The following is a 25,094-nucleotide window of genomic DNA, read 5'->3' as shown; positions in this document are numbered from 1 at the left end:
AAACTTGTAAAGATATTACAACAGGATAAGTAGCTAGGAAGTAGTCTACCAGAATAACTTTCAAATATCACTGCTACGCCCTGGCCCATGTGGCTCAGTTGATTGCAGCATCGTCCCATATACAAAAAGGTGGTGGGTTAGATTCCTGATCAGGGCACATACCCATTGAGGTTTGTGCAGGAGGCAACCAATCGATGTTTCTCTCTCACATCAATGTCTCTGACTCTCTAAAAATTCAATAAATACATAAATTAATTAATTAAATAAAATGTATCTCCAAGCAGTTTTCCCCAACTTCCAGGCAGTTGTTTTTTTCCTCAGTATTCTCAACAGGACTGTGTTCACACCACCATGAAAGCACATTTTTAGGTAGACTGGACAAAATGTGTTTTTTCTGACCAGAAGTGAACAGTAAAAAAGAGGTACAAAGTAAGATGCTAAAAACAGTTGAGCAGCAAGTAAAATAAGAATAAAGAAGATACTGAATCCAAGAAGAACAGGTGTTATCAGCAGTGAAGGTGGGTGAAATTCAATTGCGATCACTGTAATTAAGGTGCTCCTGGGACAGCAATGCCAATGGAAATATGAACCAGTGGTTCAGGAGAGACAGAGATTAGAGAGCCATCAGGGGACACGTGGAGAGATCTGAAGTCAAGCAACAAGAACAGGGAGTAAGTATGTCTAGATAGATAGCACAGTATACACCAGGGGTGGGCAAACGTTTTGACTCGAGGGCCACAATGGGTTCTTAAACTGGACCGGAGGGCCGGAACAAAAGCATGGATGGAGTGTTTGTGTGAACTAATATAAATTCAAAGTAAACATCATTACATAAGAGGGTACGGTCTTTTTTTTTTTTAGTCTTATTCATTTCAAACGGGCCGGATCTGGCCCGTGGGCCGTAGTTTGCCCACGGCTGGTATACACTAAGAAGAAAAGAGCTGGACCAAAGAAGTAAACTAGAGATTAAGGACTAGGAGTGACATGTCAAGGAATAATAGGAAAACTTAGGTTGCAATGTTTGAGAACTACATTTTAATCATTGTATACAAGAAAACCAAATGAAGAAAATAATTCACAAGATGTGGGAAAAATCCCCCTCCACCACTTATTACATGTGAATAACCTTTTTGACACCAGAGAGAAGAAAGGAAGAGTCGAGGGAAGAATGGAGAGAAAAAGGAGGAAGAGGAGAAGGCAGAGGGAGAAGAAACAGTTTAACAACAGGAAGGAAAGGGCCATGAGTAGGGCTATGAAGTCACAGAAATATATCTAAATCTTATAGCTCCACCAGCTACCAACCACAAGATTTTAAAGCTGTGGGTGCTCGAAGGGAAGAGAGATAGAGGAGAATGAACAAGGGCAGAATCAAGAGCCAAGGCAGACTGAAAATTACAACCAAACTGAAATTCAGGAGCAAAATATGGTACTTGGCATGAGATGGTGTGAAGCTTGTTGACATTCTGTGCAATTTTAAAAAGGAAAATGACTCTCACCTAGACTCAAATGGAAGAGTAACTTTTCTACTTTAGTAAAAGTCTGACCATTTGAACCATTTAAATTTGTGACTTACATAGCTTCTTTAGGTAATTGGTTACATATGTTTATAAGCTGCCATGAAAAAGAGGCATTTCCTTTCATTGGTCCTAAAACAACTCTGGCTGCTTTTAAGGGATTCTCCACCAGTAAAAAGAGGGTCACAAAACAGGCTATAAATTATACAGGGTGGCTAGGCATGTAAGTCCTTCCTGTTCTCCTTCCCGCTGCCTGGTGGGAGGCCTGGAGCTGCTGAGCCCAAGAGCCTCCAAGGAGCCAAGCAGTGGGGTCCCTCCAATTACAGAACTAGAAACAGATGACACTAGGCTCCTTCCAACACCTGTTTTCACCCTATTAGTGTTCAGCTGATTTGGTTTGAAAGACCCTTTCAAATCGAATCGTCTATGAAAAATTTCAAAGATTTCTATCATTTTAATTACCAATTTCCAGCTTTTATTCAGCATCTTATGTCTCTAGATTTTCAAGCTTCATTTTTGGCAAGGTTATCTTTTTACTGGGGGAGGGGAAGGGGTTCTTCAATTATAAACATTACACATTATTTCCTGAGCACAAGTTGACAGTGAAGAGAAGTGACCAGAACCAATCTAGGTGGAAGGAAAAGTCAGCAGAAGCTATGGGTTTTTCTTCACTTCACTTGGTAGTATAGGAGGTGTGTTCTGACAAAGTTATATGTAAATTGAAATTTGAAACAATTATACTATTAATAAAGGCTATGTGGTTGTGACGCCCTCACGCCATGATGAGCGATCACCAAGAGGCTGTGTGCGCAGCGGGTGCGCGCGGGTGGGCGGGGGCTTGACCTCTTTGGGGCAATCAATCACAGGGCTCCCGCACTGTGAGAGGGCACAGGCCAGACTGGGGGACCACCCCCCCGCCTCCAGTGTTCAAATTTTGTGCACCAGGCCTCTAGTACTATAATAAACAAGCATAATTACCTTTAAATTAATAAATTACATAGAAGGTCCTTTTTCAGAGCAGTCATGTCTCTGATTTGCCTCTTAATAAGGCAAGCATTTACATACTGGTTTTGCTTAAATATTACCCATGATATTCAAGCTGAGGCTAAAGGCTGACTCCATGTACACAAAGGTTTTATCATCAGATTCCACTGGATGACATTGTGTCTGCATCCTGCATGGTGGCCTAATGAACAGAGCAATTAAGGGCGACCCGTCCAGTCCCAAATGCAGAAAAACATCAGTGTAATTTTCTCTCCTTGCAGATCTGGGTGCCAGCACTCCCATATTACTACACAATAAAAAAGTTTCACATGATTTAGAAACACACTGAGTCACTGGCAGACCAAAAGTCTTTCAGGATACATAAAAGGGTGCCATTTAAAAACCTGACTTGAAATAGATGAGAGTCAGCTTATCAAAGTCACAATAACAAACAAATAAAAAAATAAAATTTAACTAGTTCTCAATCCACTTCCTTTGTACACCACTTAGAAATATGTATGAATCTTATTATACAGTAATGGTAGAATGGCAATAACAGGAAAATATAAAGGCTGCATTTGATTTTACCTTTGAGTTTTACCTAATTCATCAATAATTTTAAAAAGTCGAATAGTAAGAGTAACACTGGTGAAAACGGCAGAGCAGGGAACTCCAAAAGCCTGTTCCTCCACAAAAGCAGCAAATAAACTTGCAAAAACTATTAAAATAAACTTTATCAGAACTCTGGAAACTAATCAAAAGTTTACAGCAACCAGGCAAGGACTTATTAAAAAACAACAACAGCTGAATTTTGGTAACAGAACTTTCCAGCATGCCTTTCTTAATCTACTTACTTACTCTGACACCATCAGGCATTTCGGTCAGGAAACAGTTTCTATTTAGAAGTAAATGGGATGCACACTGCCCATGTATTTCTCTTGGTGAAGTCTTTATAGTAAGAAGCCACATAAAAACAATTGGAGGTCACCAATGAAAAGCAAAGGGACAAGGCAAAATACTAATCTACTTTCTGTGAAATTCTCTTGTTTTGGCCAGGAAAGAAATAAACCCTAAAAATAATTCCTAACATATAATTAAGTCATTTTAGTTAATGTTTATTTCACTAAACCTATTTAACAATATACTTTCAAGAGATCTAAATAACCTTCCATTGATCTTCCTAACAGCAAACTTTAGAGCTGAGCTATACAGTACAGTAGCCATCAGCCATGTGGCTACTTAAACTTAATTTAATAAAAATTAAGTAACATTTATGCCCTGGCCAGTGTGGCTCAGTTGGTTAAGCATTGCCCCCCATACCAAAGGGTCTCCGGTTTGATTCCCCCTCAGGGAACATGCCCAGATTTCTGATTCAATCCCCAGATGGGGTGCAGGCGGGAGGCAGCAGATCAATGTTTCTCTCTCAAATCAATATTTCTCTCTTTTCCTCCCTCTCAAAAAAATCAATACATTTTTAAAAAATCAAATAACATTTAAAATTTCTCAGTCACAATGGCCATATTTCAAGCACTCCATAGCCATCACAGTGAATTCTATTGTGCTGCTTTAGAGAGATCAAATGGATATATGCCTGTCAAATATTTTGTGTCCTGAAGACAAGTGACTATAGGGCTTAATCAGATGCATTATTCAAAAAACTTATCAAGTGTCACCATGTGCCAGGCACTAGAAATACAGAAGATAAGAGTCATTACATTCAAAGTCACTGCATTCTAAGAAAAGAGACACAAGGAAAAATATACTATAATTTCCATGTGATGAGTACTGTGAGGAAAAACAAAGCAGGTTAAGAGCTATACACACAGTGTGAAGTGGGATCAGGTAAGGCCTCCTTGTTAGAACTGATGTGTATAACAAAACAGTAGACTGGAGTCTGAGATTATACAAGGTGTGGGAGCAGCTCCTTTGCAGCCATTTAAGCACTAGGTATGCAGACTCTGGGCTTATACAACACATGGAGTCAACTTCCCCACAGCTCCAACAACAGTTTTCAACAATTATTTCGTTCATTAAAGAGATGAAATGGACCTGGCTGCTCCAACTTAAAAGTCTAGACAAAAATGTTCAAATTAAATAAGAATAAAGGGAGGCAGAGTCCTACCACACACACAGCAGAATAGCGTGTTAGGAAAACAAATAAAAATGAAAACTACCTTCTGAATTCACACATGAACGTATGACAACAGGTTAAAAAGCAAACCAGCTCTAGCCGGTTTTGCTCAGTGATTCGAACATCGGCTCTTGGACTAGAGGAGTCCCAAGTTCAATTCTGGTCAGTAGCACATGCCTCAGTTGCAGGCTCAATCCCCACCCCAATGGGGATGTGTGCGGGAGTCAACCAATCGATGTGTCTCTCTCTGTCTCTCCCTCTCCCTTCCATTCTGTCTAAAAATCAATGGACAGCCGGAACCGGTTTGGCTCAGTGGATAGAGCGTCGACCTGCGGACTGAGGGGTCCCAGGTTCGGTTCCGGTCAAGGGCATGTGCCTTGGTTGCGGGCGCATCCCCAGTGGGGGATGTGCAGGAGGCGGCTGATCGATGTTTCTCTCTCGTTGATGTTTCTGGCTCTCTATCTCTCTTCCTTCCACTCTGTAAAAAAATCAATAAAATATATTAAAAAAATAAATAAAAAAAATAATAAAAAAAAATAAAAATCAATGGACAAAATATCCTAGGGTGAGGAGTAATAACAACAAAAAAATGCAAACCAGATCACTCTTAGTTAATGCATTACTTATTCTCTTCAAGTTACGGTATTAGTTGTCCTTTCGTTATTTTTTAAAGGTCTGCATGAACTTTTATGGACATAATTTCTGAGGCAATATTTGCTTAAAAATTCATTAAGTAGATTATTAATATAGTTGACTTACTTTCTAAACTAAACTTTGGCCAGAATGTTCTACTTAATAGAAGTATAAACAGATTAATTCTTAAAAGTCCTTTGCTTTCAGAGTGATTTTCAGATTTGAATGAATTGTCCAAACACGGATCATTTCAACTTTGTATGTGTACTAACCTTCTAAATAAAAAACTCAAATAACATATAAAATTAATTTTTTATAGGTATTCCTTATTTTCTAGAACTGAATTCACATTCTATTACATTTACATCAACCTTGAAACAGAACCAACAGTACATACTTTCAATTGCCAAGTAAATTTTCCGCTCTCCTTCCTTGGGCTCCTTGCCAGGTGGGAAGTATGTTCCTCTGATTGTAATTGCAGCTTCAGAATATTCACTGATTCTCTGCAGAGCTTCCTTAGAGGTAACTTTCCACCTAGCAGTCTATAAAAGAAAGGGTGGGGGGAAATCACTTCATAACAGGATTTAAAAGCTGAGTGCACTGACAAAGAATAGGTTGTCTAAATCATATTATGGTCAATATTAAGACTGTAATTAACATCATCATAAATTCATCTAAATCCTAACATGCCTAGAACATATTCATAAAAATGGAATTTCTATTGTTGTCTCCCCTATCTAGATAAAAAGTAGCTATTAAAATGTTCACGGCACTTTGTAAAGTATACGATTTTCTAACAACTATGCTGTACACCTGAAACTAATACAAAATAATATTGAATGAAAACTGTAATTTTAAAAACATTTTTAACGTAAAGATAAACAAAATTATTAAATGTTCATGGGTTTTAAAGAAGAGGTTTTCAATCCTAAGAAGCAAAAGTTCCTACTCCACGTCCAGTTGGCGTGGCTCAGTTGAGTGTTGACCTATGAACCAGGAGGTCACAGTTCAATTCCTGGGGAAGGCACATGCCCAGGTTGCAAGCTCAATTGCCCTTGTGGGGCGTGCAGGAGGCAGCTGATCAATAATTCTCTCTCATCACTGATGTTTCTATCTCTCTCTTCCTCTCCCTTCCTCTCTGAAGTCAATGAAAAAATATGTAGAAAAGCTCCTACTCCACAATAAAATGTTTAAATCTGTTACTTGCCTGTGGAAAGTCATTGATCTCTAATTCTTCCTCATATCTCTTAAAAGATTCATTCTGTCCACCATCTTGTCTCTCTTCTTCTTGTTTCTCCAAAGGCACATAATTGAGCTTGGCATTGATCTTTTCAGCAAGTTGTTCTGCAATGGTTTTTGCAGACACAGTGGGAGCCAGGATGGTACCACCTCTGAGAATTGCATTGGTGGCCTGCTGCATCACATCCTGCAGTTAAAGAAGAACTACAGTCAAATCTCAATTGAGGGCAGAGACAAGATCAGGGACCCCACCAATTATTCTCTGTAAAGTCACTAATTAAAAGCATCTTTCTAATGTAGATTCCTACCATATGTGTAATTTAACAGTATATATTTTTAACTGGTAGTTTGAAATATAGCCTTTACTTTGATGAGAAAATTAAAGAACACTCAACTCTATATTAAAAGTTCTACTGGCTCATAGCCCCGGCCAGTGTGGCTCAGTTGGTTGGAGAGTCATTCCACCTACCAAAAAGGTGGCGGGTTCTATTCCCAGTCAGGACATATACCCAAGTTACGGTTCAATCCCCAGCTAGGGTGCGTGTAGGAGGCAAACGATTGATGTTTCTCTCTCTTCTCTCTCTCTCTCTCTCTCTGTCTTCCTCTAAAAATCATAAAAAATAATTTTAAAGGTACAAAAAATTGCATTAATAAAAATAATAAAAAATAAAAAAGTTCTACTGGATTATAGATAATTAGGTAACTCTTGATAGTAAACATAGTATATTCCTAAAATAATTTACATGCTTTGGGACTCCCAGGAATTTCCTCTGAATTAGAATCTTGGTGCCCTATCACCACTGAGTTCTTCTTCTCCCATGGTCCAACCCAATATTCAATAAATGATAGTAAATTACTTACTCAACACCTTTTAGCTTTTTTAATTTGAACTTAATTTTACTATATGCTTAATCTGAACAGAACCCTTCCATGGGTAATACCTGACTCATACCTCAAAATTTTCGAACAGTGAAAAGTTACAGCTATTTGATTTCTCTAATAAAGAGTTATTAGCAGTAATAATCCCAGAAAATTTAGGTACTGCGATCCCAGCTCTGAGGTGGCACAGGCTTGGGGGCAGTAAATACTTCATGATACCTCACTGGCTAAACAAAGACTCAGAGACCAGAGGTTCCGAGCCTGGTTCCATCACTAACCTATGGCTTGGTCATCCCAGCTTAGGTGCTATAAACCTGAACCTATCAGCCTTCCAAAATAGGCATTAAAACCTCAGTTAGCCCAGCCAGCGTAGCTCAGTTGTTGAGCACTGACCTATGAACCAGGAGGTCACAGTTCAATTCCCCATCAGGGCACATGCCTGGGTTGCAGGCTCAGTCTCCAGTGTGGGGTGTGCAAAAGGCAGCCAATCAATGATTCTCTCTCATCATAATTCCTAAAAAGCGCTTAAATCAAAGAACTTATAGAAAGTTTTGACTAAAACTTGGAACAAATTACTTAATACCTGAGACTCAATGCCCAAATTCTTCTGAGCATTGATTCTAAGAGCCAATCTTTTAGCAATTTCTAATTTCTCAGCATTTCCAGCAGTTGGAACAGGAACACTAGATGTTCCAGGAGCAGCCATATCCTTCACTCTCTTCTTTGAATTAAACATGCTTTCAATTTGCTCATCAATCTAAACAAAATGAAAAAAAAAGGTCAGCAAAAGTTGAATTAAAAATACCAATGCAGGTGTATCTATAGAAACTAATAAAAATATTTCTACCAGAAGTCTAGAATCAGTTACATTTATGTTAATTCAACCACACAGATGAACAGGAAAATATACCAGCTATTGGTTAAGAGCGACACATTTCATTTTAAAAAATCAGTCTGGTGAAAAAAATAGAAAACAGAGATACAATGCTACACGAACCATTATGCAGACTCTTGAGTGATCCAGAAAATACTCCACAGTTCAGCAAATAAGGAATGTGTGTTGTCAAGACAGAGCAGCCAACATGATGCATCTAAAATGCCCTAGCACTCAGGCGTAGAGGCCAAATATACTGTATTGAAAGAGGCTGGAAGAAGGGCAATAACTTAGGCCCAACGGACAATTTCAAAAAGAGATAATGAGCCCTAGCCAGTTTGGCTCAGTGGATAAAGCGTCGGCCTGCGGACTGAAGGGTCCCAGGTTCGATTCCAGTCAAGGGCACATGCCCGGGTTGTGGGCTCGATCCCCAGTAAGGGACGTGTAGGAGGCAGCCAGTCAATGACTCTCTCATCACTGATGTTTCTATCTCTCTCTCCCTCTCCCTTCCTCTCTGAAATCAATAAAAATATATTAAAAAATAAAATAAAATATTGGGGGACGGAGGGAGAGTCAGTGATTCTCAGGGAGAATGATACAACCATGTTCCTAAGATAAAGTTCCAAAATTCTTCCAGACTCTTAAAATTCAACTGGATTTGCTTTAAAAACCAGGTAACAGAATCAGAAAAGAACAATGCACTACTATATTCCTTTGAGCTAAGAAAGAAAAGAAATGAAGGTAGGTTTCCCCATCAAAGCAAAAGCAATGCCGAAAGCCCCTGCTCTCCAGGAATCACACAATTCCTACGATGACTGTGCAATTCTCAGATTTGTCTCATGTACCTTTTAAAGATGCTTTTTGCCCCAAAATTATGATTAACACTGCCAACTAAAGAGATATAAACCCCTTCATATATTCAGATTAGGCCAACAGGGTCTTATCTTTTAAATATTAAATAAAGAGGAAATTTTGTTGAGGGTTTAAATTTAATTAGGTTAATTTAGAAAAACCTTCATTTAACAGTTTTATATTAAACAGCACATATAGCATTAAAATCCAAAACAAATGCATAAAATCAGAAGTGGAGAATGTGTATGGTGCTAGCTGGTAGGGGTAACTTTACTTTTGACTTTATTCACTTCAGTATTGTTCTCATTTTTTACCAAAAGTATATTTTATTTCAACAATTAGAGAAACAATAAGAGATTTTTTTAAATGTTCAAAGTGACAATAAAAACAACACTGAGGTGTGCAAACAAGGCCACCAATTCTTTAATACTCGTCCCTTCAAGAGGTAGAACCTGTCCATGAGTATGGGCTGGCCTGTGACTTGCTTTGTAGAAGTGCCAGTGTGTGACTCGGAGACTAGTCATAGAAGGCACGAAGTCTTCCCCTTTGCTCTCTCTAGGATCACTTGCTCTGGGAGAAGGCCCTGCCATGCTGTGAGGGCATGCCAGCAGAGCAGTAAAGAATGGAAGCATTCTGCCAACAGCAAAGTACGTGAGCCATCTTGGAAGAAGATGGCCCTGCGTCACTGCAACTGGGGACAACAACTTGACTGCAGTCGCGTATGATCCCTAGCCACAACTGCCTGGCTAAACTGCTCCTCATTTCCTGACCCTCGGGAACTATGAGATAATAAATGTTTATTCTTTTGCCCTACTAAGTCTTGGATTGATTTGTTACAGCATTAAGGGTAACTAAACACTGACTTAATTGCCTTGTAAGCCAATCTGGTATACTAGAAATAAATGGCCTGGGGTTAATAGGAAACCTGGGTTCTGGTCCTGGCTGTGGTTAACAGCCACTGTGGTCATGGACTAAATACTTTTCTGGGACACAAGTCCTTAAATGACAATAACAGATTGAATTCCTGATTTCCAAAATTGTGTTCTAAGCTAAGGTTTAATAGGGTGTGTGAAAAAATGTTATATGGCCGAAACCGGTTTGGCTCAGTGGATAGAGCGTCGGCTTGCGGACTGAAAGGTCCCAGGTTCGATTCCGGTCAAGGGAATGTACTGGGTTGCGGGCACATCCCCAGTAGGGGGTGTGTAGGAGGCAGCTGATCAATGTTTCTCTCTCATCGATGTTTCTAACTCTCTATCTCTCTCCCTTCCTCTCTGTAAAAAATCAATAAAATATATTTAAAAACAAAAAGGTTGTATGATCAGAGATTGGAAATGTTGGAGAATTTCTGGGTTAAGCAAAGTTAAACAAGGCTTCTTCAATTAAGGACTTATCACATCCTTTGATATATTAATGTCATTACTAGTGGCATATACTAGGCATATATCCCAAAATTCTTTTATAATGAAAACATCTTCTCAGATAACCCCTTCATTACTTTTATGAGTGAAACATAACAGTCTGAAAAACCAGTTTTTTTAAATAAATATTCTTCTAAAGCTCAAGCTCCTGAGGGGTTAGGGTTCCAAGAAATACTCCGTGAAACCTGCATCTTGTTAAGTCCTCAGGATCCCCCTTCACTGGATCACAAATAATTCCATACATTAAGGACATGGACTTTAAAGTAGAATGAAATAGATACAGGTCCCAACTCATTCATTCCCAAATAGCAATATAAGTCTGAAAAGATTATTTGTTTAAGCCTGTCTCCTCAATTATAAAATGAGAATACTTTTGAGTACTACTTCATGTGATTACTATAAAGAAGTAAACAAAATAATCCCTGTAAAGCACTTGGCACAGTGCATGGCACTTAGTAGCACTCAATAAATGTTGACTGTTATTATTAACTAGAGGCCTAGTGCACAAAATTCGTGCACTGGGGGGGGGGGGGTGGGGGGGGTCCCCTCAGCCCAGCCTGCACCCTCTCATAGTCCAGGAGCCCTAGGGGGATGTCGGAATGGTGGCTTAGGCCCACTCCCCCTTGGACATCCTTAGCGCTGCCACGGAGACCGGAGAGGCTCCTGCCACCGCCACTGCGCTCACCAGCCGGGAGCCCGGCTTCTGGCTGAGCGGCTCTCCCCTGTGGGAGCACACTAACCACCAGGGGGCAGCTTCTGCATTGAGCAGGATCGGGCCGAAACCGGCTCTCTAACATCCCCTGAGGGGTCCTGGGTTGCAAGAGGGCGTAGGCCAGGCAAAAGGACCCCACCAGTGCACAATCAGGGCCAGGGAGGGATGCGAGAGGCTGGCCAGCAGGGGAGGAACCACAGGAGGGCTCCAGGGTGTGTCCAGCCCATCTCACTCAGTCCCAATTGGCCAGACCCCAGCAGAAAGCTAACCTACCGGTCAGAGAGTCTGGCCCCTGGTGGTGAGTGCACATCATAGCGAGCGGTTGAGCGGCCTTAGCATATCATTAGCATATTACACTTTGATTGGTTGAACGGATGACCAGACAACTGGGCATTTAGCATATTAGGCTTTTATTATATAGGATAAGGATGTTCTATAACAAATTTTAAAAGATCAACATTAATACCAATATTGCTAAAGATATGGGGAGCTAGGAACTCTGATAAACCACTAGAGTGAGTGAAAACTATACATTTACTTTGCTGTAATGACAATCTGACAATACTTTAAGACTAGCAATTCCTTTTATACACTCATCCTCCATACCGAATCTCATGAATGTGCAAGTTAAATATGCAAGGATAAGCACTGAAGTATCCTATATAATAAAAGCCTAATGTGCAAATTGTCCCCTTGGATAGCTGTTAGCCTGGGAGTTCAATCGCTTGCTATGATGTGCACTGACCACCAGGGGAAGCGCGGAACATGGCAGATGGCGACCAGCAGCTGCGGTGACAGGGGGTGGGGCCGCTGCCTGGCTCCCAGGTGCTGAGGGAGCTGGGGGGGTGAGGGAGGCGGGGCCCTGGTCCCGAATGATTGCCCACAGGCAGGATGGTGGAGCAGGTGAGGGGGCAGCACCAGGCCAAGGCAGGGTGCCAGGCGAGGCTGCGAGGCTGGGGGCGCAAGCTGGGGCTGTGAGCCTAGGGGTGTGAGCTGAGGCCCAATCTCCACAGGCCACCCTGAGGGGTCCCACCCATACACGAATTCGTGCACCAGGCCTCTAGTGGTATATAACAGTAAAGTACAGTATATTCCAGAAAATTAGAGAACCAAGATGGCGGCATAGGTTAACGCCGGAGTTTGCTGCTTTGAACAACTACTTCAAAAAATGAAACCAAAAAAACGGAAGGGACATCACCCAGAACCACAGGAACGCTGGCTGAGTGGAAGTCCTACAACTAGGAGGAAAGAGAAACGCACACGGACACTCAGAGGAGGCGCAGTGCTGAAGTCAAATTCTGAGGTGCGGAGTGCGCGGTTGGCGTTTTCAATCGGGAGGGAGTCGCAGACTCTGAGCTCCAGATACAGGCGAGTCTTTAGGGACCCAGGCTCAAACGGGAGAAGCGGACTGTCGGGCTTCGGTCAGAGCGAGCGCAGCTTTCTCTCCCAGCTTTGCAGCGGGTGCTGGGACTCAGAGAGGCAGAGCCCCTGGGGACAGGACTGAGAGCCGCCATAACTGCTCTCTCCGGCCCACCCTGTTGATCCTGTGCGACCCGCCCCGCCCAAGCCCTGCACAGAGGCATTTGCCGATAGCCTCAGGCAAAGGCTAGATTAGCACCTCCCTAGAGGACAGAAGTTCTCTCACTGCTGACACAGCTGATTCTCATAGCCACTTGGCCTGGAGGTCAAACCCTCCCTGGGATTAGCTACAACAATCAAGGTTTAACTATAAGACTGCGAACAAAGACCACTAGGGGCTGCACCAAGGAAGCATAACAAAATGCGGAGACAAAGAAACAGGACAAAATTGTCAATGGAAGATATAGAGTTCAGAACCACACTTTTAAGGTCTCTCAAGAACTGTTTAGAAGCTGCCGATAAACTTAATGAGATCTACATGAAAACTAATAAGACCCTCGATCTTATATTGGGGAACCAACTAGAAATTAAGCATACACGGACTGAAATAACGAATATTATACAGACGCCCGACAGCAGACCAGAGGAGCGCAAGAATCAAGTCAATGATTTGAAATGCGAGGAAGCAAAAAACATCCAACCGGAAAAGCAAAATGAAAAAAGAATCCAAAAATGCGAGGATAGTGTAAGGAGCCTCTGGGACAGCTTCAAGCGTACCAACATCAGAATTATAGGGGTGCCAGAAGATGAGAGAGAGCAAGATATTGAAAACCTATTTGAAGAAATAATGACAGAAAACTTCCCCCACCTGGTGAAAGAAATGGACTTACAGGTCCAAGAAGCGCGGAGAACCCCAAACAAAAGGAATCCAAAGAGGACCACACCAAGACACATCATAATTAAAATGCCAAGAGCAAAAGATAAAGAGAGAATCTTAAAAACAGCAAGAGAAAGAAACTCAGTTACCTACAAGGGAATACCCATACGACTGTCAGCTGATTTCTCAACAGAAACTTTGCAGGCCAGAAGGGAGTGGCAAGAAATATTCAAAGTGATGAATACCAAGAACCCACAACCAAGATTACTTTATCCAGCAAAGCTATCATTCAGAATTGAAGGTCAGATAAAGAGCTTCACAGATAAGGAAAAGCTAAAGGAGTTCATCACCACCAAACCAGGATTATATGAAATGCTGAAAGGTATCCTTTAAGAAGAGGAAGAGGAAGAAAAAGGTAAAGATACAAATTATGAACAACAAATATGCATCTATCAACAAGTGAATCTAAGAATCAAGTGACTAAATAATCTGATGAACAGAATGAACTGTTGATTATAATAGAATCAGGGACATAGAAAGGGAATGGACTGACTATTCTTGGGGGGGAAAGGGGTGTGGGAGATGTGGGAAGAGACTGGACAAAAATCGTGCACCTATGGATGAGGACAGTGGGTGGGGAGTGAGGGCGGAGGGTGGGGCGGGAACTGGGAGGAGGGGAGTTATGGGGGGGAAAAAAAGAGGAACAAATGTAATAATCTGAACAATAAAGATTTAATTTAAAAAAAAAACAAAACAAAAAAAAACAGTAAAGTACAGTATATTCCAAATAATAAATATGTAGAAACAACCCATATATTTAAAATAAATGTTTGATTCATTGAATGGTAGAACATCCATACAATAGAGTATGATGTAGCCATCAAGAATAATGTAAAAGAGGTGGCTCAGTTGGTTGGAGCATCAACTCGTACACCAAAAAGGTTGTGGATTTGATTCCCAGTCAGGGCACATGCCTGGGTTGTGAGTTCGATCCCCAATACAGGGTGTGCAGGAGGTAGCTGATCGATAGTTCTCTCTCATCATTGATGTTTCTATCTCTCTCTCCCTTCCTCTCTCTGAAATCAATAAAAACATATTTTAAAAAATCAATAAAAATATATCCTCAGGTGAGCATTAAAAAAAAAATAATGATGTAACAGTGAATGTACTAAAATGGGAAGATTTCGATTAAGACTGTTACTGCAACAAAAGGTCTTAAAGCAGTATGATGTCATTTTTATGAAAATACATAAATACGAGCACATGTGAATATATGTACATACATAAGATTGGGAAGGATACAAACCAAGGTTTCCAGTAATTAGCTATCTCAACAAGTATGAAAAGAAAAACTGTTTCAATGGGCACAAAGGGACTTAGAACGACACTTACATCGACTGCAGCATCCTCATCATCTGAATCTTGGAGACCAAGAGCTGCTTTTTGTAACTTCTTTCTCTCATTAGCCAAAGCTTGTTCTGTTTCATCAAACTTGAATCCCTTACCAGAGAACCCACTACTCTTTTTAATTATTTTCCCCTCCTTTCAAGGAAAAAAAAAAAAAAGTTAATTTCATAGTTAAAAATTTTAATGTTAAGAAATTTACAGCAATTTAATATCGTTTAAGGTGTAGTATGACAATTAAACATAAACACTTCATCTAGCATGTGAGAAAAAAATTAGATCTGTAGGTAAATGACTGAAAATACTAAATTTAATCAAAAGGATTTTACTTTCACTCTTTTTCCCCCCTCCCTAGAGATAAATAAAAGTAATCCTGGGGGTTAACCAAAGAATTTATATGCATATATGCATATAACCCATGGACATAGATAATAGTGTGGTGAAGGCCTAGAGTGGGGGGAGGGACTGTTCAGAAAGGGTGGTCAATGGGAGGAAAAAGGGTATCTCTGTCTTACTTTTAACAATAAAGACAAAAGAAAAAAATCCTTTCAAGATTTAAAAGTCCTATATTAAATATTCAAATTTTAGGACACAATAATGATTTACATAAAAATGGGAGTTAAAAAAACTCACAGCTTTCTGTTGATCTTTGAAATCACCCCACAGTTTCTCTAGATCAGGAGGTACTGCAGTCCCAGACAATTCAAGAGCTTTAATGATGTCACCAGCATAGCGAGCTTGATCTTCTGTGATAAAAGTATATGCGTAACCCTAATGCATAGTGAAAAGTAAAACTATTAGATACTAACAAGACGAATGCTATTTAGATCACAAGATAAAATTTAAATCACCCAATAAATCCACTACGACTCCATCACTAAAGTTTTAAGACCATTAAAAAAGTACTACTAAATTATCTAATGGTTGAAAGTGAAATATCTAAGTTTAATATTCAAAAATGAAGAGCAAAACCAGAAAATGTCTAATTTCTTATGCATAAGTAGTAATACATGTGAATTTATTTTTTTAGAAATATTTTTAAAATATATTTTATTGATTTTAGAGAGTAAGGAAGAGGGAGAGAGATAGAAACATCAATGATGTGAGAGAATCATTGATTGGCTGCCTCCTGCACGCCCCACACTGGGGATCTAGTCTGCAACCCAGGGAACTGTCCTGACCAGGAATGGAAGCTCAACCTCCTGGTTCATACGTCCACACTCAACCACTGAGCCATGCAGTCCAAGCAATGTGATTTTACATAAATGCACAATTGCATTGTCGTACATATTTAATATAGTATTTTCCTTCCCTTTTGGGCTTATGTTCCCTTTCTCTACTAGTGTACCACTCTATATCAACTTCCTAGAATGTAGCTTCCCAGATATTTAAGAGTCATAAAAGATATAAAACCATATGTGTGTATAATCATGGTATGGTTTTATATACAAAAGCAACTTGTTTTTTAAATTTATTTTTGTAACCATCTTGCAAAAATAAAGTCAACTACATTACCTCCCTGGGATACTCTAAAGCAGCGGTTCTCAACCTGTGGGTTGCGAACCTTTGGCGGTCAAACGACCCTTTCACAGGGGTCACCTAAGACCATCCTGCATATCAGATATTTACATTACGACTCATAACAGTAGCAACATTACAGTTATGAAGTAGCAACGAAAATAATTTTATGGTTGGGGGTCACCACAACATGAGGAACTGTATTTAAAGGGCCAGAAGGTTAAGAACCACTGCTCTAAAGGCTAAGGCACCATATGTCCCAGCAGCTTTTTGGTTCAGGCAAGAGAAAGACTGGAGTTAAAATAAAGAAATAGGAAACCCAGATTGCCATCTTCACAAAATACTTTGCCCCTCCCATTAAAACGTTATAAAATTTAAAACATGGTTTAATATTTTATTTCAGGAATATCTAATCACCAGATTTGACACATGGTCTGTTTCTATACTGCCTAGGAGCTAAGAATGGTATTACATGTTTTTAAGATTGTGTACAAATGTATACACACACATACGTGACAGAGACCGCACGTGGCCTCAAAAGGTTACAATTTTATTTTATTTTTTAAAATATATTTTTAGATTTCAGAGAGGGAGATAGAAACATCAATGATGAGCCCTAGGAGGTTTGGCTCAATGGTTAGGTGTCAGCCTGCAGACTGAAGGGTCCCAGGTTTGATTCCAATGAAGGGCACAGAGCATGTACCCCCTTCCTTGGCTACAGGCTCAATCCCTGGCTCGGCTGCAATCACAGGAGGCAACCAATCAATGTATCTCTTACATGGATGTTTCACTGTTTCTCCCCTGCCCTTCCACTCTCTAAAAATCAATGGAAAAATATTCTTGGGTGAGGACAAAATAAAATAAATAAACATCAATGATGAGAGATAATCACTGATCAGCTGCTTCCTACATATACCCTACTAGGTATCAAGCCTGCAACCTAGGCATGTGTCCTGACCAAGAATCAAACCATGAACTCCTAGTTCACAGGTCAGCGCTCAACCACTGAGCCACACCAGCTAGGCTACAATTTTATTTTTTCAAGTTTTAAACATTTTAATACAATTCAAATAAGTATGTCTGGTTCATTTCAGTTCCTTCACTGCCAAAGTACGGTACAGGGACTGCATCAATTTCTCTGACTTCTCTTTATCTGTGATGACCAAGGTATAAAGATATCTGCTGCATCAAACTTTAAACTTCACATTATCCTCATTTTTCTTGATCTTGTCAGACTCGGCATCCTTTTACCTGGCTGTAAGCACAAAGTCCTTCTTTAATTTTATAGGGCATGACTCTGAAGCATGGGAGAGTGCATGGCCAACACCCTGAATTACCCCATACCCCACATACTGCCCTCAAGAATATCAAAAGAGCCCTAACCGGCTCAGTGGATAGAGCGTCGGCTTGCGGACTCAAGAGTCCCAGGTTCGATTTCGATCAAGGGCATATACCTTGGTTGCGGGCACATCCCTGGTAGGAGGTGTGCAGGAGGCAGCTGATAGATGTTTCTCTCTCATCAATATTTCTAACTCTCTATCCCTCTCCCTTCCTCTCTGTAAAAAATCAATAAAATATATTTAAAAAAAAAAAAAAGAATGTCAAAAGACACAAAAGGCTACAATATTTACTACCTGGTCCTTTATATAAATGGTTCCCCAAATCCACAGAATAACTCAGGTTCAAAGAATAAATGCCATCAATTAGCTGTGTACCTTGGACAAGTAACTTAATTTCTATGTGCCTCAACTTTTCTCATCTATTAAATAGGATAGTATTATCCACCTCAAAGGCAAGTTGTGATGACAAAATCACAAATGTAAAGCACTTCTGTGCCTGGTACTTAATCAGTACTCCATATATATAACCTATTACTATTAATGTTATTATTGCTTCAGTATGCAGAAATGACTAGGGTTGGAATATCAACCATATCATCATCAATGTTTCCCAACAGCAAAATATTCTGCTCCTTCAAAAAGAATGAATTAAACAACAAACAAGCAAACAAAAAAGAAAGAAAAACTAACAAGCAAAAAGAATGAAGTAGACCTATATACTTACTGGAATACCTGAGTCAAAAAAGCAAGTGATATGTATGTGCATTGGTGGAGGGGACAACAGGGGTGATAGGTATGGGTCTGAGTATATTTTATGATCCCATATATTTTTAAAAAACCAATGAAAGATCTAAACGATATACATGGTTGTACATAGAAACTTTAGGCAGGTAAAAAATCCTAAAAAGGGACACAAATGGTTAACACCATCTAACTAGAGAATAGCTTGGTATCTGGTAATTTTCAAAATATGTAGACATGTGTAATTTTAACAATACTTAGACATACATATGCATATGTGATGAACACCTCAACTATTCCTCACACTTTGATAATTAAGGATTTTCCCCCCCTTTTTTTAATTAAAAAAAAAAAGTTTCAGTTGATTTTTAGACAGAGAGGAAGGGAGAAGGAGAGAGAGGGAGAAACATCAACGTTAGAGTGGAATATCGACCACCAGGGATCAAGCCCGAAACCCAGGCATGTGCCCTGCCGGAACTGAACCGGAAACAGACATGCCCAACCCAGCCACACTGGCCAGGCTGATTGAGGATTTTTAAATGTTCCCATAACTCCGATTACTTACTCCTTAAAACAGTAAAGAAACACTTAGATTCTAATATAACAAAAACCAACTTAAATTTTTTTTTTACTTTGTTGCCTGCTCTTCCAGTTCGTCCTGCTCTGTGTACATAATCTTCATAATGGTTGGGGCAGCTGTAATTTACTACAAGAATCAGATGTTTCACATCCAAACCTCGGGCAGCAACAGAGGTGGCCACAAGAAGTTTGCAGGTCCCATTCTTAAAGTCATTTATGATGCTATCTCTGTCATACTGATCAATACCTGCAAGTAAATGACACATAAGAATTGTAAAATCTCATGTTCAAATTAAACTTTCCACTTCCTCTGACACTCAGAGAAAGAAGTTAAACACAGAGTAAAGAACAAATACAACTTATATTGACCACACTTCCAACAACTACAATATACAAAATAAAACACTAAGAAAATTTCATTGCAAGATCAAAGGCTACTGCTATTAACTCATTTATGAATCCTCCAAATCTACCCTTGCCTGCCCCCTTTCTTATCTAGAAGGCTTATAACTGCAGCAGCCTAATCTCAGAATTACTAGCCTAAACTTTATTAGGGTGCAACAGAAGGCATGCACATTCAGCCTAGATTGACAGGATTCAGATCTTTCTCCTGTTGCGTTTATAGTCCTGCTACTCAGTTTTATCCAAGGACCAGAAGCAGCATCACATGAAAGCTTGTTAGAAATTAGGAATCTCAAACACTACCCCAAATTACTGAATCAGATTTTGCATTTTAACAAAATATTTGGGTGATTACACATGCACATTAAAGTTTGAGGTACACTAGTAGAACCTACCTAATAGGATCTCTCTTAAATGTTATCCAAAGAGCCTCAGACTGAGAGACAAAGCAGAGCATAAAATGCCAAAATGTTCTATTACAAGATGCCCAGTCCACATATTTATTTGATGACAGATCCCTGGCATCTCTAGTAGTTAGAGAGGGGAATGGAAAAAATTCTGAAACCTTGAAATTAATTTTTGCAGCAGGAGATAATTTTTTAAATTTATTGATTTATTTTAGAGAGAGAAGAAGGGAAAGAGACAGAAAGAGAAATGTCAGTTTGTTGTTCCACCCATCTATGCATTCACTGGTTGACTCCTGTATGTACCCTGACCAGGGAATGAACCTGCAACCTTGGTGTACTGGGACAATGCTCTAACCAACTGAGCAACCCAGCCAGGGCTAAAATTTAAAATCTACTCTTCAAAGACTGAATTTAATAAAGTATTTGGACCTTATGTCAAAGAAACTAGGATCCAACACTGTACCCAAAAATCTTATCAGAAAAATAATGGAATTAATATCAATATAAATTTAACATTATAAGTAAAAGATACCAAAACTTTTACTTTAGCCTGAGGTATTCTGACTACTAACCTAACTGTGTGAATTTCATGCAAGTGAATATAATATGCTAATTAAAGTATATGGGATGCCTGCCCAGCAACCATTAAGCCTCTTCTTTTTTAACATAATCCCAATTTTATTCACATATCCATCCATCCAATACAGTCATTTTTATCAAACCAGGGATGAGCCTAATTCTCAGTCTTAGGAGGTGAGTTATGATTAGTGTAAAACCAGCCCTTCTTAAACACTTGTGTTAATAAGAACCAGCCCTTGCTAGTGTGATTCAATTGGTTAGAGCAACGTCAAGGCACATACCTAGGTTGCAGGTTCAGTCTCCAGTCCAGGCTCGTGCAGGAGACAACCGATCAATGTTTCCCTCTCACCTCAATGTTTCTCTCTCAAAAATCAGTGAGGCCAGCTGGTGTTGCTCAGTAGTTGAGCATCAACCTATGAATCAGAAGGTCGAGGTTCAATTGCCAGTCAGGGCACATGCCTGGGTTGCTGGTTTGATCTCCAGTAGGAGATGTGCGGAAGGCAGCCAATGGATGATTTTTCTCATCATTGATATTTCAATCTCTCTCTCCTTCTCTTTTCCTCTCTAAAATTAAAAAAATAATATAAATAAATAAATAAATAAATAAATAACCGCCATAACCGGTTTGGTTCAGTGGATAGAGCGTCAGCCTGCAGACTGAAAAGTCCCAGGTTTGATTCTGGTCAAGGGCATGTACCTTGATTGCAAGCACATCCCCAGTAGGGGGTGTGCAGGAGGCAGCTGATTGATGTTTCTCTCTCATCGATGTTTCTAACTCTCTATCCCTCTCCCTTTCTCTCTGTAAAAAAATCAAGAAAATATATTAAAAAAAAAAATCAATGAAGCCCAGCCAGCATTGCTTAGTGGTTGAGCATCGACCTATGGACCAGGAGGAGGTCATGGTTTGATTCCTGGTCAGGGCACAGACCTGGGTTGCGAGTTCGATCCCCAGTGTGGGGCATGCAGGAAGCATCCAATCGGTAATTCTCTCTCATCACTGATGTTTCTATCTCTCCCTTCCTCTCTGAAATCAATAAAAATATTTATTATATTTTATTATTTTTTACTATATCTTTATTGATTTCAGAGAGGGAGAGGGAAAGAGAGATGGAAACATCAATAGAAAGTACTTTTTTTTTTAAATAATGAAAATGTCCTCACATGAGGATTTTTAAAGTAATTAATTATTTAATAAGGACCAGACCCAGAGAGATTTAGTTTATTGTAGGTCATCTTTATTAATATTTACTTACAAAATATTTTTTTTTTAAGAGAAAAAGGAAGGGAGAGGGAGAGAGAGACAAACGTTGATGTAAATCAGCTGCCTCCTGCACACCCTATACCGGGGATGGAGCTCTGACTGGGAATCGAATCAGCAACGTTTCGATGCACATTACATTGACCAACCAAGTTAGCCACACTGACAAGGGCACAAATTTCTTTAATGTTTGGCTTAATAGAAGATAGCTAAAGTTATTAAACCAGTATCTTCTGTATTCAATCTGCTTCAATATAATGTGCCATGCAGCCACTAGAAAACTACACTACACACCCATGAGAGAATGAAAAAGGCAAATAATACGATGGGGTTATTATGGAAATACTCTTGACTTCATGAACCCCCTGAAAGTGTCCCAGGACAATAGTTAAGAACCATAGTCATTCACTCCCCTTGCCTGTGAATGATTTCAGCATAAGCATGTGATACAATTTTGACCCAAGAGATAAAAGTACATATAGGGATTTATGGGAAACATTTCCTCATTTATATAAAACACACACATTTTCACTAAAACAGGAGCTCTTTTAGGATCAACTCTACTGCAGATAACAACTATAAATTCCGGGCAAAATATAAACAATAACTACCTGAAGGCACCAGAGTGACTAAAAGCAGACACAAACTAGAAAGGAGTTAAGATGTGGAAGAATATAATGATACTGGGTTGAGGATTATAGAGGATTCTTTTTTTTTTTTTAAACTTTGGAGTAGAAGGAGCCTGGGCAGCCAGGTAGGGAAGTCAAAACCTGAGTAGAAGCAATGTTACTGCCTTGGCAGGTTGCTAGCGAGTTTGGTTCCTTATCAAGGGCATACACCACATTTGCATGTCCCCCAGCCCTGGAAGGGGCTCATGTGGGAGGACAATCAACGTGTCTCCCTTCCACTCTCTCTAGGAATCAATGGAAAAAATATCCTCTGGTGAGGATTTAAAAAAAGCAAAGAAATATAGTTTTACTGACAAGAAAGAGAATAAAAAATTCAAGACAAACTCAGGACCAGAAAAGAGCGCTATACTGAATTATGCATAAAAATGCTGCCCATTACAAAAAAGACTGAGTTTGAAATATGGATCCAATCAAGTTGATACCCTATTTAAAAAACAAGATTCCCACAATGTAAGTCCCAATATATTTAACAATGGTGACAGTACAAATAAAATGTTACTTTATAACTTCAATTAAAGCTCTAATTTGAATCATGAAAACCTCTAGGTAATATGATACAATGAAAAAAATATAAAATGAATCAGAAATTCTTTTTTTTTTAAATATATTTTATTGATTTTTTACAGAGAGGAAGGGAAAGAGATAGAGAGTTAGAAACATCGATGAGAGAGAAACATCGATCAGCTGCCTCCTGCACATCTCCCACTGGGGATGTGCCCGCAACCAAGGTACATGCCCTTGACCGGAATCGAACCTGGGACCTTTCAGTTCGCAGGCCGACGCTCTATCCACTGAGCAAAACCGGTTTCGGCCAGAAATTCTTAATATCAATTCCTCCTTAGATGATTAATGGCTAGAGAATTTGGTCAAACCAATGTATTATTTTATCTTTTTTTTAAATTGTTTTACTGCTTAAAGTATTACAAAGAGTATTATATATGTCTCCTTTTTTTCTCCCCTTGACCCTGCCCTAGCCTCCCATGCCCAGCAGTGTCGTGTCCATTGTTAGGCTTATATGCATGCATACAAGTCCTTCGGTTGATCTCTTACCCCACCTCCCACTCCCTAACTCTCCCCAGCCTTCCCGCTGTACTTTGACAGTCTGTTCAATGTTGCTCTGCCTTTGTATCTATTTTTGCTCATCAGTTTGTAATGGTCTTAATTATCCATAAATGAGTGAGATCATGTGGTATTTTTCTTTCATTGACTGGCTTATTTCATATTGCATAATGCTCTCCAGTTCCATCCATGCTGTCACAAATGGTAAGAATTCCTTCTTTTTTACAGCAGCATAGTATTCCATCGTGTAGATGTACCACCATTTTCTAATCCATTCATCTGCTGATGGGCACTTAGGCTGTTTCCAGATCTTAGCTATGGTGAACTGCGCTACTATGAACATAGGGATGCATATATCCTTTCTGATTGGTGTTTCTGATTTCTTGAGATATATTCCTAGAAGTGGGATCACAGGGTCAAATGGGAGTTCCATTTTTAACTTTTTGAGGAAACTCCATACTGTCTTTCATAGTGGCTGCACCAGTCTGCATTCCCACCAGCAGTGCACAAGTGTTCCTTTTTCTCCACATCCTCTCCAGCACTTGTCGTTTGTTGATTTGTTGATGATAGCCATTCTGACAGGTGTGAGATGGTACCTCATTGTTGTTTTGATTTGCATCTCTCGGATGATTAGTGACTTTGAGCATGTTTTCATATGTCTCTTGGCTTTCTGAATGTCCTCTTTTGAAAAGTGTCTATTTAGGTCCTTTGCTCATTTTTTGATTGGATTGTTTATCTTCCTTTTCTTAAGTTGTATGAGTTCCCTATAAATGTTGGAGATTAAACCCTTATCGGTAATAACATTGGCAAATATGTTTTCCCACGTAGTGGGTTTTCTTGTTGTTTTTGTTGATGGTTTCCTTTTGCTGTGCAGAAGTTTTTTATTTTGAGGCAGTCCCATTTGTTTATTTTCTCTTTAGTTTCCAATGCCCTAGGAGCTGTATCGGTGAAGAAATTGCTTCGGCATATGTCTGAGATTTTGCCGCCTTTGGATTCCTCTAGTATTTTTATGGCTTCTCGTCTTACATTTAAGTCCTTTATCCATTTTGAGTTTATTTTTGTGTATGGTGTAAGTTGGTAGTCTAGTTTCATTTTTTTGCATATATCTGTCCAATTTTCCCAACACCATTTATTGAAGAGACTGTCTTGACTCCATTGTAATGTTCTTGCATCCTCTGTCAAATATTAATTGAGCATATGGGTTCGGGTTGATTTCTGGGATCTCTATTCTATTCCATTGAGCTATATGTCTGTTCTTGTGCCAGTACCAGGCAGTTTTGAGAACAGTAGCTGTGTAATACAGCTTGATATCTGGTATTGAGATCCCACCTACTTTGTTCTTCTTTCTCAGGATTGCTGCAGCTATTCAGGGTCTTTTTTAATTCCAGATGAATTTTTGGAGAGTTTGTTCTAGATCTGTGAAATACTCCGTTGGTATTTTAATGGGAAGTGCGTTGAATTTATAGATTGCTTTGGGTAGTATGGACATTTTAATGATGTTGATTCTACCAATCCAAGAATATGGTATGTTCTTCCATCTGTTTATGTCTTCCTCTATCTCTTTTCTCAACATTCTGTAGTTTCCTGAGTATAGGTATTTTACCTCTTTAGTTTATCTTAATTTTTTTGGTGTGATGGTAAATGGG

General features: G+C 39.5%; 1 protein-coding gene and 1 pseudogene across 2 annotated transcripts in view; both read right to left on the bottom strand.

Moving 5' to 3' along the window:
• Positions 1–25,094, bottom strand: part of DDX46 (DEAD-box helicase 46) — a 62,698-nt gene that overhangs the window by 3,192 nt on the left and 34,412 nt on the right. Inside the window, exons 16-21 of one of the 2 annotated variants that reach the window (XM_059698399.1) lie at positions 19,108–19,301; positions 15,510–15,647; positions 14,865–15,014; positions 7,961–8,137; positions 6,470–6,688; positions 5,660–5,804 (exon numbers count right to left, since the gene is read on the bottom strand). In XM_059698399.1, the coding sequence (XP_059554382.1) occupies positions 5,660–5,804; positions 6,470–6,688; positions 7,961–8,137; positions 14,865–15,014; positions 15,510–15,647; positions 19,108–19,301 (1,023 nt within the window). The remainder of the gene's footprint in view (positions 1–5,659; positions 5,805–6,469; positions 6,689–7,960; positions 8,138–14,864; positions 15,015–15,509; positions 15,648–19,107; positions 19,302–25,094) is intronic. The other variant, XM_059698400.1, reaches the window with a different exon arrangement.
• On the bottom strand, positions 15,588–17,745 carry LOC132234423 (large ribosomal subunit protein eL38-like; annotated as a pseudogene).

This window comes from Myotis daubentonii, chromosome 5 (assembly GCF_963259705.1).
Source record: "Myotis daubentonii chromosome 5, mMyoDau2.1, whole genome shotgun sequence".
NCBI lineage: Eukaryota > Metazoa > Chordata > Mammalia > Chiroptera > Vespertilionidae > Myotis > Myotis daubentonii.
Note: the sequence above shows the minus strand (reverse complement) of the source record. Positions and strands in the feature narration are given on the sequence as shown.